General features: G+C 41.8%; 1 protein-coding gene across 1 annotated transcript; it reads left to right on the top strand.

The window, feature by feature from the left end:
• The first annotated feature begins 9,868 nt into the window (after nucleotides 1-9,868).
• LOC147890005 (protein SRC2-like) lies at nucleotides 9,869-10,943 on the top strand. The gene is made up of 2 exons (XM_087390924.1): nucleotides 9,869-9,898; nucleotides 10,006-10,943. The coding sequence occupies exon 2, from the start codon at nucleotides 10,033-10,035 to the stop codon at nucleotides 10,897-10,899; it is 867 nt and encodes a 288-aa protein (XP_087247050.1). The 5' UTR covers nucleotides 9,869-9,898; nucleotides 10,006-10,032; the 3' UTR covers nucleotides 10,900-10,943.
• Nucleotides 10,944-12,106: the final 1,163 nt, after the last annotated feature.

The following is a 12,106-nucleotide window of genomic DNA, read 5'->3' as shown; positions in this document are numbered from 1 at the left end:
AGAGTATCTCTCTCATGACCTTCAGCATTTCTGTGATACATGTGGGATTAAGAGGGAGCTCACATCCCCTCGTACTCTAGAGCAAAATCTAGTTGCAGAAAAGATGAACCGTACCATTCAAGAAAGGTTGCAATGCATGCTTTCCAAATCAAGTCTTTCTGGTGGTTTTTGGGCTGAGGCAATGAAGACTGCAGTGCATGTGATCAATAAATCACCTAGTAAGAGTTTGGATGGTGGTATTCCTGAAGAGGCATGGAGTGGCAAGAAGCCCTCTTACTCTCATTTGCGTATATTTGGGTGTGAGGCATATGCACATGTGACAAAAGAGCTTCGAAAGAAGCTTGATCCTAAGTCTAGGAAATGCATCTTTCTGGGTTATGGTGAAAGTGGAGAGATGGGCTATCGTCTCTGGGATCCAGAAGCAAAGAAGACCATACGCAGCCATGATGTGGTCTTCAATGAGAAGAAGATGCATAAGGCACCCATGAGGGATGTGGAAATGAGGAGAATCACTTTCCAGGATGTGAATCCACCTACATATGTTGATAGACAGCAAGCTGTCCATGCACCAAATGTGCAAGAAATGGTACCACCAAGTACTCCCACAGGTATACAATCAAGGGTAGATGATGGATCATCTATTGGTGGAAATGATGAGCCAAATATGGCTGATATGCAAGTGGGACAACAAGTTGAAATGCCCTTGAGAAGATCTTCTAGAGTGTCTAGACCACCTGATAAGTTTGTTCCAGGGGTAGACTATGTGATGCTTACTGATTGCGGGGAGCCTTCTTGCTATAGAGAGGCTATGATGTGTGAGGATCAATGCAAACGGGAGTATGCTATGCAATCAAAGATGAGTTCACTTATGAAGAATAAGACTTGGGACTTGGTTTCTTTGCCACATGGAAAGAAAGCATTGCCATGTAAATGGGTCTACAAAATGAAGGTCACAGGTGATAATGTGCCTAGGTACAAGGCCCTTTGGTTGCTAAAGGGTTCTAAAAGCAAGAGAAGGGTGTGGACTTTGATGAGATATTCTCTCCGATTTTGAAGATGACCACACTTAGATGCATGCTTAGACTAGTGGCAGTAGAGGATATGGAGCTTATGCAGATGGATGTCAAGACAGCTTTCTTGCATGGGGATTTGCATGAGGAAATTTACATGGTGCAGCCGGAAGGCTTTGAAGAAAAGGGCAAAGAGCATTTAGTTTGCAAGCTGAAGAAGAGTCTCTATGGTCTTAAGCAAGCGCCTAGAGAATGGTATCAGAAGTTTGATGATTTCATTCGGTCCCAGGGTTTTAGAAGGAGTGAAATTGATCACTGCCTCTACACTAAAAGGGCCAAGGATAATAGCGTGATAATCTTGGCACTATATGTGGATGATATGCTATTGGCTAGCAAGAATACTTATGAGCTAGATGCATTAAAGGCCAAGTTGCATGAGGCCTTTGATATGAAGGATTTGGGATTTGTAGGTCATATTCTTGGTATGCACATCACGCGTGATCGGAGTAGGAAACTCCTTTGGCTTTCACAAAAAGAGTATGTTACAAAAGTATTGCAGCGTTTCAATATGGAGGGGGGGAAGGCAGAGAGTACTCCATTGCCTCCATATGTGAAACTAAATCATTTAGATAGTCCCAAATCAGATGAGGAAAGGGCCATGATGGCCAAGGTTCCTTATGCATCAGTAGTTGGGAGTCTTATGTATGCTATGATAGCTACTAGACCAGACATTGCATTTGCAGTGGGAGTTGTTAGTCGGTATATGGCTAATCCAGGAAAGAGGCATTGGGAAGCAGTTAAGTGCATCATGAGGTACATGAAGGGTACCAAGGAGATGTGCATTTGCTTTGGTAAAGGAGACATGCATGTACTTGGGTACACAGATTCACACTATGCAGGGCCCGTTTGGTTGCTAAAGGGTTCAAGCAAGAGAAGGGTGTGGACTTTGATGAGATATTCTCTCCGGTTGTGAAGATGACCACACTTAGATGCATGCTTGGACAAGTGGCATCAGAGGATATGGAGCTTATGCAGATGGATGTCAAGATAGCTTTCTTGCATGGGGATTTGCATGAGGAAATTTACATGGTGCAGCCAGAAGGCTTTGAAGAAAAGGGCAAAGAGCATTTAGTTTGCAAGCTGAAAAAGAGTCTCTATGGTCTTAAGCAAGCACCTAGAGAATGGTATCAGAAGTTTGATGCTTTCATTCGGTCCCAGGGTTTTAGAAGGAGTGAAATTGATCACTGCCTCTACACTAAAAGGGCTAAGGATAGTAGCCTGATAATCCTGGCACTATATGTGGATGATATGCTATTGGCTAGCAAGAATACTTATGAGCTAGATGCATTAAAGGCCAAGTTGCATGAGGCCTTTGATATGAAGGATTTGGGATTTGCAGGTCATATTCTTGGTATGCGCATCACGCGTGATCGGAGTAGGAAACTCCTTTGGCTTTCACAAAAAGAATATGTTACAAAAGTATTGCAGCGTTTCAATATGGAGGGGGGGAAGGCAGTGAGTACTCCATATGTGAAACTGAGTCATACAGATAGTCCCAAATCAGATGAGGAAAGGGTCATGATGGCCAAGGTTCCTTATGCATCAGCAGTTGGCAGTCTTATGTATGCTATGATAGCTACTAGAACAGACATTGCATTTGCAGTGGGAGTTGTTAGCCGGTATATGGCTAATCCAGGAAAGAGGCATTGGGAGGCAGTTAAGTGCATCATGAGATACATGAAGGGTACCAAGGAGATGTGCATTTGCTTTGGTAAAGGAGACATGCGTGTACTTGGGTACACAGATTCAGACTATGCAGGGCATGTGGATAGTAGGAGATCCACTTCTAGTTATGTGTTCACCTTTGTAGGTGGTGCAGTGTCGTGGATGTCTCGAGCACAGAAGTGCATTGCTTTGTCTACCACAGAGGCTGAGTATGTTGCAGCCACAGAGAGTTGCAAGGAGGCTATATGGCTTGATCGGCTAGTGGGAGATTTGGGGATTCATACAGGTGTACCGACATTGCATAGTGATTCCATGAGTGCTATTCAGCTAGCACAGAATCCGGTCTTTCATGCAAAGACCAAACACATTGAGGTCAGGTACCATTTCATCAGGGAGGTACTTGAGGACAAGCGCATAGAGCTTTTCAAGGTTCATACAGATGATAACCCAGTAGATATACTGATGAAGAGTCTACCTAGTCAGTGCTTTGAGTATTGTCATGTATTGATGGGCATTGGATAGTATGATCACTGGTTGTTCTCCCTTAAAGGCACATTGTCCTTTAAGTGGGAGGTTGTGGGGGTTAAAGGTCACTGTGCCTTTACCCCGGTTATGTACAATACTCAAACACATATATAAATGAATGAAAAAGAAGATTAGGGTGGTTCTGCACCCACCAAAACTTGTGGCTCTCTGTTTCTCTCTCTCTCCCTCTTCCGTTCTTGCTTCCGTTGAGAGCACTCTCATTGGCAATGAAGCTTGTCATCCAATTGGATATCTTTGTGGGTGAATGCCTTTTCATTAGTGGGAATCCATGAGGTGTGTTGAGAGCATAGCTTGTAGCTGTGTTAACATTCGTGGGCTGCTCTTTGCTTCTATGTGCTGATGTCATGTGTATGGTTGTCATGTGGAGGTGTGGCGCTTGTCTTGGCTATTAGTGGAAGATCCGGCTCAATTGTCAAGAGATGGACATTGGAGGACTCATAGAGCACTGAGTTGATGGTAGTTGCACAACAAGACAAAGCGCCCACAGACGTGCATACAGACATGTTTACTGAGCTTAAAAAAACTTACGGGCACGTCTATTTATGTATCTAGAAACCCACGTCTAACAATGCATCTATATAGTAGACAGATGTGCATATAGACGTGCATCTAGATGCCTAAATAGATGCTCTGCTAAAAAATTTAAAAAATAGAGAGACGTATCGTTAAATGCGTGTATAGACGCATTTATAAACGGTCTTATAGATGCTTTTATAGACGCACAAATAGATGCTCCTCGAACAGACAGACATGTATATAGATGCATTTATAGATGCACTAATAGACGCACTACATAATATATTTTTTTAAATTTACAGAATGCTATATAGTTTTAGGAATCCCATTTCCACATTGTGTAATTCAATTCTTACAGCCAACCACATTTTAATTACAATTCCAAATAAAACATTACAACTCCAAAATGCAATAAAATTAAAAGCTCAAAAAGTGCTTGTATGTACATATAGCACGAAGCTAAGCCAGGTCATGTGGCTTCAAGTACAAAAAATAAGAGGAGTGTATATACAAGAGGCACAAAGCCAAGCTAGTGGCTTTAAGTACAAAAAAGAGTAGCTAGCACTACTTCTACGACTAATCTATGTTCTCCACATCCTTGCTCCCTTCCATGCTCCCTTCTGTGCTCCCTTCTGCACTCCCTTCTCCGCCTCCTTCCTCGTCTTCTTCCTCGTCTTCTTGTGCACGGACCTGTAAACAAGGAACAACATATATCAATGTATGAAAAATCAAATCTTTACTTATAATATTGACATTATTTAATTACTTTCAAATACCTCGGGGGCCACTCTAGTAGCCCGGATATACTGCTCCTTAGTAATCAACCCATCATGATAGAAGTGCTTCCATGTATCTCCTTTGAGATGGTGGCAGTGGTAGGCTGTCTCGATAAGAGTAGGGTATCTGCCCACGATCTCAAGTTGCAAGATGACACAATTTGCGGAGGGGTTAGTACAAAGAAACAACATCCTAATAAACTACATAAGTAATATAATTTGAGATCGATACTTACAAATTGGGCCTCCCATGATTCAACACCCCCTGCTCCAAAATGCACGCTTCCATATTGCTCCATCTGGATCCTTTGTGCCTCCATGTGCTGTAGACTAGGGTCCTCCCTCGCTAACTTCATTGCTTTCTTCCACTCACGCTTGTGAGCAGTGTGGGGTGGGCCCCTTGGTAGTTGACCTCCCTCGAGCCTGCAAGCTCCGCTAGTGCCTGCCTCTTAAGCGAAGACCTTTTATTGCCAAGTATCGTAACAATCTTTGACTTGGCCCATTGAGGGCCCATTTATCTGTGAACTGACGATTGGGGGGGTTAGGATACCTAGAGTGAACAGCAGCGAGGGTCTCATCAGCCAACCTCTTTGGATGGTCTTTGTAGTGGATAAAACAATCTCTGTAATTGTTAGCAATTACAGAGCACATGAAGGCCATGATGTCCTTCCCCCGTGCATTCATCAAGGTGCCTCCTGTCTGAGTGATGTCATAGAAGATCGTACCATCACCTGGAGGCACGTCCAAATCATCTGAATCATCATCATCCCCACCACCACCCCTCCTAAAGCATTGCGCCATGCATCCCCCACCGCTCTCCCTGCTAACACCAGCTTTTGTTTAGATACTCCATCTTTTATCGTTTACCATATTGGTCTCACCTCAAGATCAATCACCTGCTTGCTCCCATGCATATATTCAAGAATGTGGCATCTACCATTTGGGAGCATTTGAATGGGACAAGAGATTCTGTAGGCATAAGGGAGGATCTATGTACCACAGGGTGGATGCGTGAAGCTTGGCCACAAGAGAGACCGAATGGGCGTGTTTTTTAACCTCGTGTACTGTGGAGGTTATCAAAGCTAGAGATGGTGGTGGTGAAGCATGCTATTACTACAATTCGTACTCCCACTAGATGCATGAGGTGTTTGAAGGGAGCCTTTACAAAGAGCAAGAAAAGAGGTGTAGAGCAATCTTATGGCTTGGAATCTCATGATTGGCACAAGATGCTCCAAGTAAGTATTTTATGTGCATAATATCTTTTTCCTTTCAAATTTGTGAGTGATTAATTATAAGCACTAATCAACCACCTCCTCATGGGTTCAATTCATACTACCTACTAGCATTTCTCGTAGTGCATTGAAGGACGTGAAGGATTGTATTTACAAGATGGGCAAGCTTGTGAGGTACTTTACATGATAAAAATACGATGCGTATCAATGCTCCATGCAAGGTATTCATATTGCTAATATGGTGTACTTCGTCATTTCTAGGTATGTGATCTCAAAGGAAATAGATCCCACCATGCTTGAGAATGCTCGAGTTATGTCAATGGAGGTGGTTTGTTTAGTGGAGGAGACATTCGCACATTCTATTCTCACAATCCAACTGCATCTTATAGTGCATTTGGTGGATGAGATTGCTATATACAGTACTATACATGCACGATGGTTGTTCTTCCTCGAGCGCTTCATGAAGACCTTGAAGGGCTTCGTGAGACAAAATGCAAGACCCCACTTAATTCTCGTATATGTGGCCTTGCAAAAAAGCATTGATGTTTTTGTTAAAATTATGTGCTTTGGTAATCATGGGCAATATTTGGAAAGCAGTGATGTACACCAAAATCTCACTTTTTGTATTCTCTATTTCGCATCTAAATATGCGTCTAAATATGCGTCTAATTCTCAGTGTAGACGTGCTACTAGATGCACTAATACACGCATAAATAGATGCATTGACAAATGCAATGTTAGACAGGCCTGTATTTTTTCAGTGTAGATGCGCAAATAGTTGTGTCAATACACACACCAATAGATGAGCTATTAGACGTGCTATTAGACACGCCCGTAATTTCTCTATTCAAGCAATGCCTATAGATGCACCTGCTATTTTGCACGTCTATCAAGCACATCTATAGTTGCTTTGTGTTGTTGTGAATTGTAGGAGCACTGGCTAGAGATAGGCTCATTGAAGGTGTTGTTGAGATGCTCATTTTTGGGCTATTGAACTAGATGGCATAGTTGTTGGAGCAAATGATGGTTGTTTTCATTTGAGAAGAAAATTTAGTTGAGGGGCCTTTTTAATACCCCTTTAATGCACGTGATACATACCTTAGTAGTGTACCCCCTGAGAGTTCTTCTTGGATTCCCCAAAATCATCATCTTGAGGGATGGCCTACTTCATGATTTTGATCTTGAGTGAAGGTGTTGAGGATACATCTCAACATCATATGCTTGATATTGTGCATAGCACTAACACATAGAGTGCTATAAAGGAAAGGGTTAGAAACCATGACCCTAACCCTAAATGCATTTGTATATATTCATCATTTTCAACTAAATCTGGTGTATAGTTAGTTATTTGTGGTGTGCTCTCTAGCTATGCCCTCTCTCCTCATCTCCACTCTTCTCCTCTCATCTCTCCATATTTGTTTCATCCATGCATAGTACATGTCTTTGGATACTAGAAAAAAACATGGGGAGCCCATTAGATGCAAAAATTATAAGTACATTGGATGTGGCACAAAGAAACCTAGGAAGGTCATCTAGAAAAATTTCTAAGTACATGGGTTGTGGCCAAACAATATAGCTAGAGCTCATTTGGGATTTAAATATGCAAAAAATACTCTCCTATTCACATGCTAATTCAATAGGTCATTGTTTGCTTGGGTGTAGCCATTTTTGGTGAGGTTCAAGGACTCTTCTGTATATAGGTATCTTGCATGATCCATATTTTATGCATTGCTCAATGGAATTCGAAAAACTTTGTCTTCTAGTTGTAGTACACATTCCAAGCTTGAACATGAGAGAAAAAAATTATGGAATAAGGATCTAGAATGAGACCATTAAAGCATTATAAGTGCTATGTTGCATGTGAAGCATGCATCCTGAAGACTATAGGATATAGCAATTTATTCAAAAACATCAAAATTTTGCTCTATACATACATGCAACCAAGTAATCATTCTAAAGTATACTACATGAGCTTCTCTTTAACCCAAGGACACACCTAAATGAAATAATTATGCATGGGCTAATGGGCCTCCAATGTTGTGCTGAAGTGATACATACCCATTTAAGGGCACGCTCCATAATGTTTTTTGATTTGTTGAAAACCAAAATGGATTAAAAATTTGGAGTCCAAACTATTGGGACTAGTGCATGGTGCATGGTGGTCTTAAAACATTGATAGTTCTTGGTATTGGTATCTAGATTCACCCTAAAATAGAAGGAGTTGGAAAAGTGCAATTTGTGCATGTGAAAAGATATTTTAATAAATCCAACACTATTTACAAGTTTGAATTGTTTCTTTTTCCATGCACTTGCTTTCTATATGGCTCATAAGCATGTCAAAGGTCATTGCATTTAATAAGACACATCACCAAACCTGATAGCACTATCTTTGGCCTATTTGTGTTTTCAAGCATTTTAGGCCACATTGCACTTATTTGGGATATCCAATTCTGCTAACGTGTATCACCGAAGGGGGGAAAAACCAACGGCTAAGATTTTGCTATTCCCTCGAATTTCAAATTTTCACACCTCCCGCACATCACATCTTGGAAGGTTTAAGTACCTACAACCTACCCACGCCCTGCAAATGCCTTGCAACCCGCATGCACCTCAATGTGACCTTGTGCAGACTTTGGTTTACCATTGTCTTCTTTCGGGTCAATTGTCTTCTATTCTTTGCTTGCCTCGCCAGCTAGCTTCTCTCTGTTTTGGTTTGGCATTGTGGTCTTTCATTGATTGTCTCCATGGCAACATGCACAACCACCAGCTGGTTGGTTTAGGCAACTACTGACCTGCATTGTATCAAGAAATGAAACAAGTAAACTATCCCAAAGCTCAATCACAAGCAACCACCGAGATGGTTTAGGCAACCTCTGACCTGCGTTGTATCAAGCATGTATCAAGCATGTATGATGTGCTCGTCAAACATCTTGTATCTTGTCTGCTTTCTACATATGTCCTTGTTATTTGTAGAAACTCTCGAGAGATGCATGAAGAGTGGAAGCAATGCTTGATCATCATGATTTGAGTAGTCTATGGGCTTCAACAGAATGCAAGAAAAGGAGAGATAGCCTAAGTGCATAAGTCATTGCAATAGTGGTGACGTTTTGGCAAAAAAATACAAGGTGTTGGTAGGGTTGTCACTCTCTGAACTTTAAAGTGCAGGCTAAAGTTTGTGAAGACTCAAGAATGGTATTTACCTGAATGGCTTGATGTTGCTTCCTCGAATGCTACCATCAATCATGACATCACATGTCGTTTTCTTCGCTCTGATGGCAATGATCGGATTCGTGCATCTGCAACAACTACTTCCTTTTGCTACTCTCCAAGGAGTCCTCTGTTCCTTATGCTCTGACCAAGCTTTTCAGCTTTTCTATCATTTTCTTCTCTTGTAAGCCTCACTCAAAAAAGAATAACTTGCAAAATGATGACTAGGTTCTCAATTTTAATTATGTACTCTCAAAACCCTCAAGTGTTATATATAGCTCCTTTGAATGATAAACATCCAAACCCACAAATTTCCAATCATTGATGGTTTAGATCAGGGTTCAATACAACATCACCCTTCCTTTTAGTACCAAATGAGGGATGTGATGTAGCTCCTCTTTTGGAGTTTTCCAAATTTCATCTTTCCAAAGATCCCATAATATTGTTGATAACGTGGAGGAAAAGCCCTAGGTTAAAAAGTCAGAGCTTAACTGTGTCAGAAATGACATCTAGCCATGTTATGCCTTTTCGACATCCAATAGAGACCACCACGTCCCATACGTTTCTTTTAACATGGACTTACACACGCATCCAACTCCTAAAATGGGAATCAAGCAGACTTGCCTCTTAGCCTCTTATGATTCTTTTGCACCTTTCGTGACATTATCAGAACTTGGCAATCGAGACGAATATTTTTTAGTAAAGCAATTGTTCTATTGTGACATCTGGTGGTCCCTATGTGTCGTGAAAAAGGAATCCTTTTGCGCATGGGCGCATTGCTTTATTTGCGAGGGCAACTGCAATTTGCAAACATTACTTATAAGAACCTTATTTTTATTGCAATTGTCCTCAATACTGCTGCTGTATCGAAAATTCAGAGCCATTGGTAGGGATCTCCATTCGTGGCGTTTTTTTTCCCCTTCTCTCATCAATTATGAAACTAGTTCGTCTATGTACAGTCCACCTCAAATCGTTTGTTTATGGTACTTGCAGAACGGATACCTCCAGTACCCACGAACCATGCAGCAGCGTACGCTTGAACTTACCATCATCTCAGCCTCCGGCCTAAAGGATGTGAGGCACCTCATCAATATGGAAACATTCGCTCTCGTTTGGATCGATCCTTACGTGAAATATTCCACCGAAGTCGACAAGAAAGGCGGAGTGAATCCGGTCTGGAATGAGAAGTTTGTGTTCATGATCCCTGAGGAGCTTCTGCAGCAACGGGCTGCCAATCTAACGATTGCCATCGTCAGCCACGGTTGGATGGGCATGGATGACAAGCCCGTAGGCGAGGTCTCAATTCCTCTCTCCGAGATCGTTAGGCAGGCGTCTGAGCATCCAAACCAGCTGCAGTTTGCAACCTACGAGGTTAAAATGCCGTCCAGCAGCGCCCACGGCGAGCTCCATGTCTCATATCGATTAAGCGATAAGTTTTGGGCTGAATCAACAGCCGAAAAGCTAGAGGCAGCTGCTACTAATAAGAGAGAAATCCCAGATCGTATGCCCTTAGTATCGTATCGTCCCGAGGTTGCCCCGCAACAGCCGCAGGCCGCCGCGCAAAGTTCTGCGAACAAATTGCCTTCTCCACAAGCCCCAGCTATGGCACGTCCGGGTGCAAGGCCTACTGTTCCCTCGGGAGCTCTTAACAGGCCCGTACGTGCTAATCCGTATCCTCCCGGTGCGAGCGTTCCTTCCCTGCAGCTTCCGGTTCCTGTGCCCCCCTCATCTCCACGCACGACAGCCCGTGAGGTGCCAGCATACTCTGTTATTCCAGCAGCTTCACCAGGAGACCGCAATGCTGTTCCGAAAGACATGCCTGTTGCGGGATCCCAAAACCGGGTGTTTAAAGGAGAGCTTGGCGAGATATTGCTCTTGGAGTATTGAGCTTACACGTGTGTGCGTGTGTATGTGGAGAGAGAGAGAGAGAGAGAGAGAGTGTTTGATTGAGAGGTAACTTTTGTAATGCATCTATTTAAATAAAATGTGTATGTGCAGAGAGAGAGAGAGAGAGAGAGAGTTTTTGATTGAGAGGTAACTTTTGTAATGCATCTATTTAAATAATATGTATTGAGTACTACAATTACAATTCTCACTCTCTTCATGAGCTGTCAATTGAGTGTATAGTTTTGAGTTAATCTTAACCCTAAAAGATGCTTCAGAAGGATCTTCCTTTGGGTAGCATTTCTATTAGTCATACCTTAACTTAAGCATTGATTGTATATATTCCTTAAAGTACATGAAGTTAACAAGCATTTCTAACAAGGCATTGAAAGATTTAGCATTATTTCCTAAATCCAAATGGGAATGCACCTTACATCAAATATAGTCCATTGAGTTTGATTACAGGTCCAAGGGGGCTCATTACTAGAAAACTCATATGTGGCATATGCATTCCAAGTAGTAATGATAAACCTTCCTCTTACAAATAGATTCTAAATTTAACATTTTCCCTCATAAACGTTTAATTTTATTAATTTTTCAAAATTTAAAAACCCTTTATGATTTTTTCAAAGTTTCTACATTAATTAATTGGAATATTGCATCTCGTACCCATAACTACAAGCGGGCACATGCTAAGTGCACGAATGCTAATAGCCATGAGAAATGTTATAGAACTCTCCACAAAAAAGAGTAATGATTCTCATATCAATCTAAAACTTTGATGGACCATAAGTCAAAAGCTATGAGTCTCTCTCTCTCTCTCTCTCTCTCTCACGAGTCACACACACACACACACACACACACACACACACACACACCACTTATAAGCTTTACAACCCCCCGTCCCTCGAGGGGTGCACTACTAAGAAACCCTACATATCACGTGCATTCAGGGGATATTTTAAAAACCCCTCAACCAAAATTTCCCACCAATAAAACCACCCCTCTTTACTCATGAACTAACATATTATTTTCTATCTAAATTTAATTTTAAAAGCCCTCCTATTATTCTAATACATTTAATTTTTTTCAAAAGCTGTATTGAGATACTCCTCCTTTTGAATGCACATGGTACACTAAAATTTTGTGAGGTGAACCCCCCTGCCCCCCCGCTACCCCCCGGGTCAATGTTTACTTGGGTATAGCCATT

The sequence above is a fragment of the Dipteris shenzhenensis genome, chromosome 19 (assembly GCF_047967505.1).
Source record: "Dipteris shenzhenensis isolate YYH24624 ecotype China chromosome 19, Dip_SZ_1.0, whole genome shotgun sequence".
NCBI classification, from domain to species: Eukaryota; Viridiplantae; Streptophyta; class Polypodiopsida; order Gleicheniales; family Dipteridaceae; genus Dipteris; species Dipteris shenzhenensis.
Note: the sequence above shows the minus strand (reverse complement) of the source record. Positions and strands in the feature narration are given on the sequence as shown.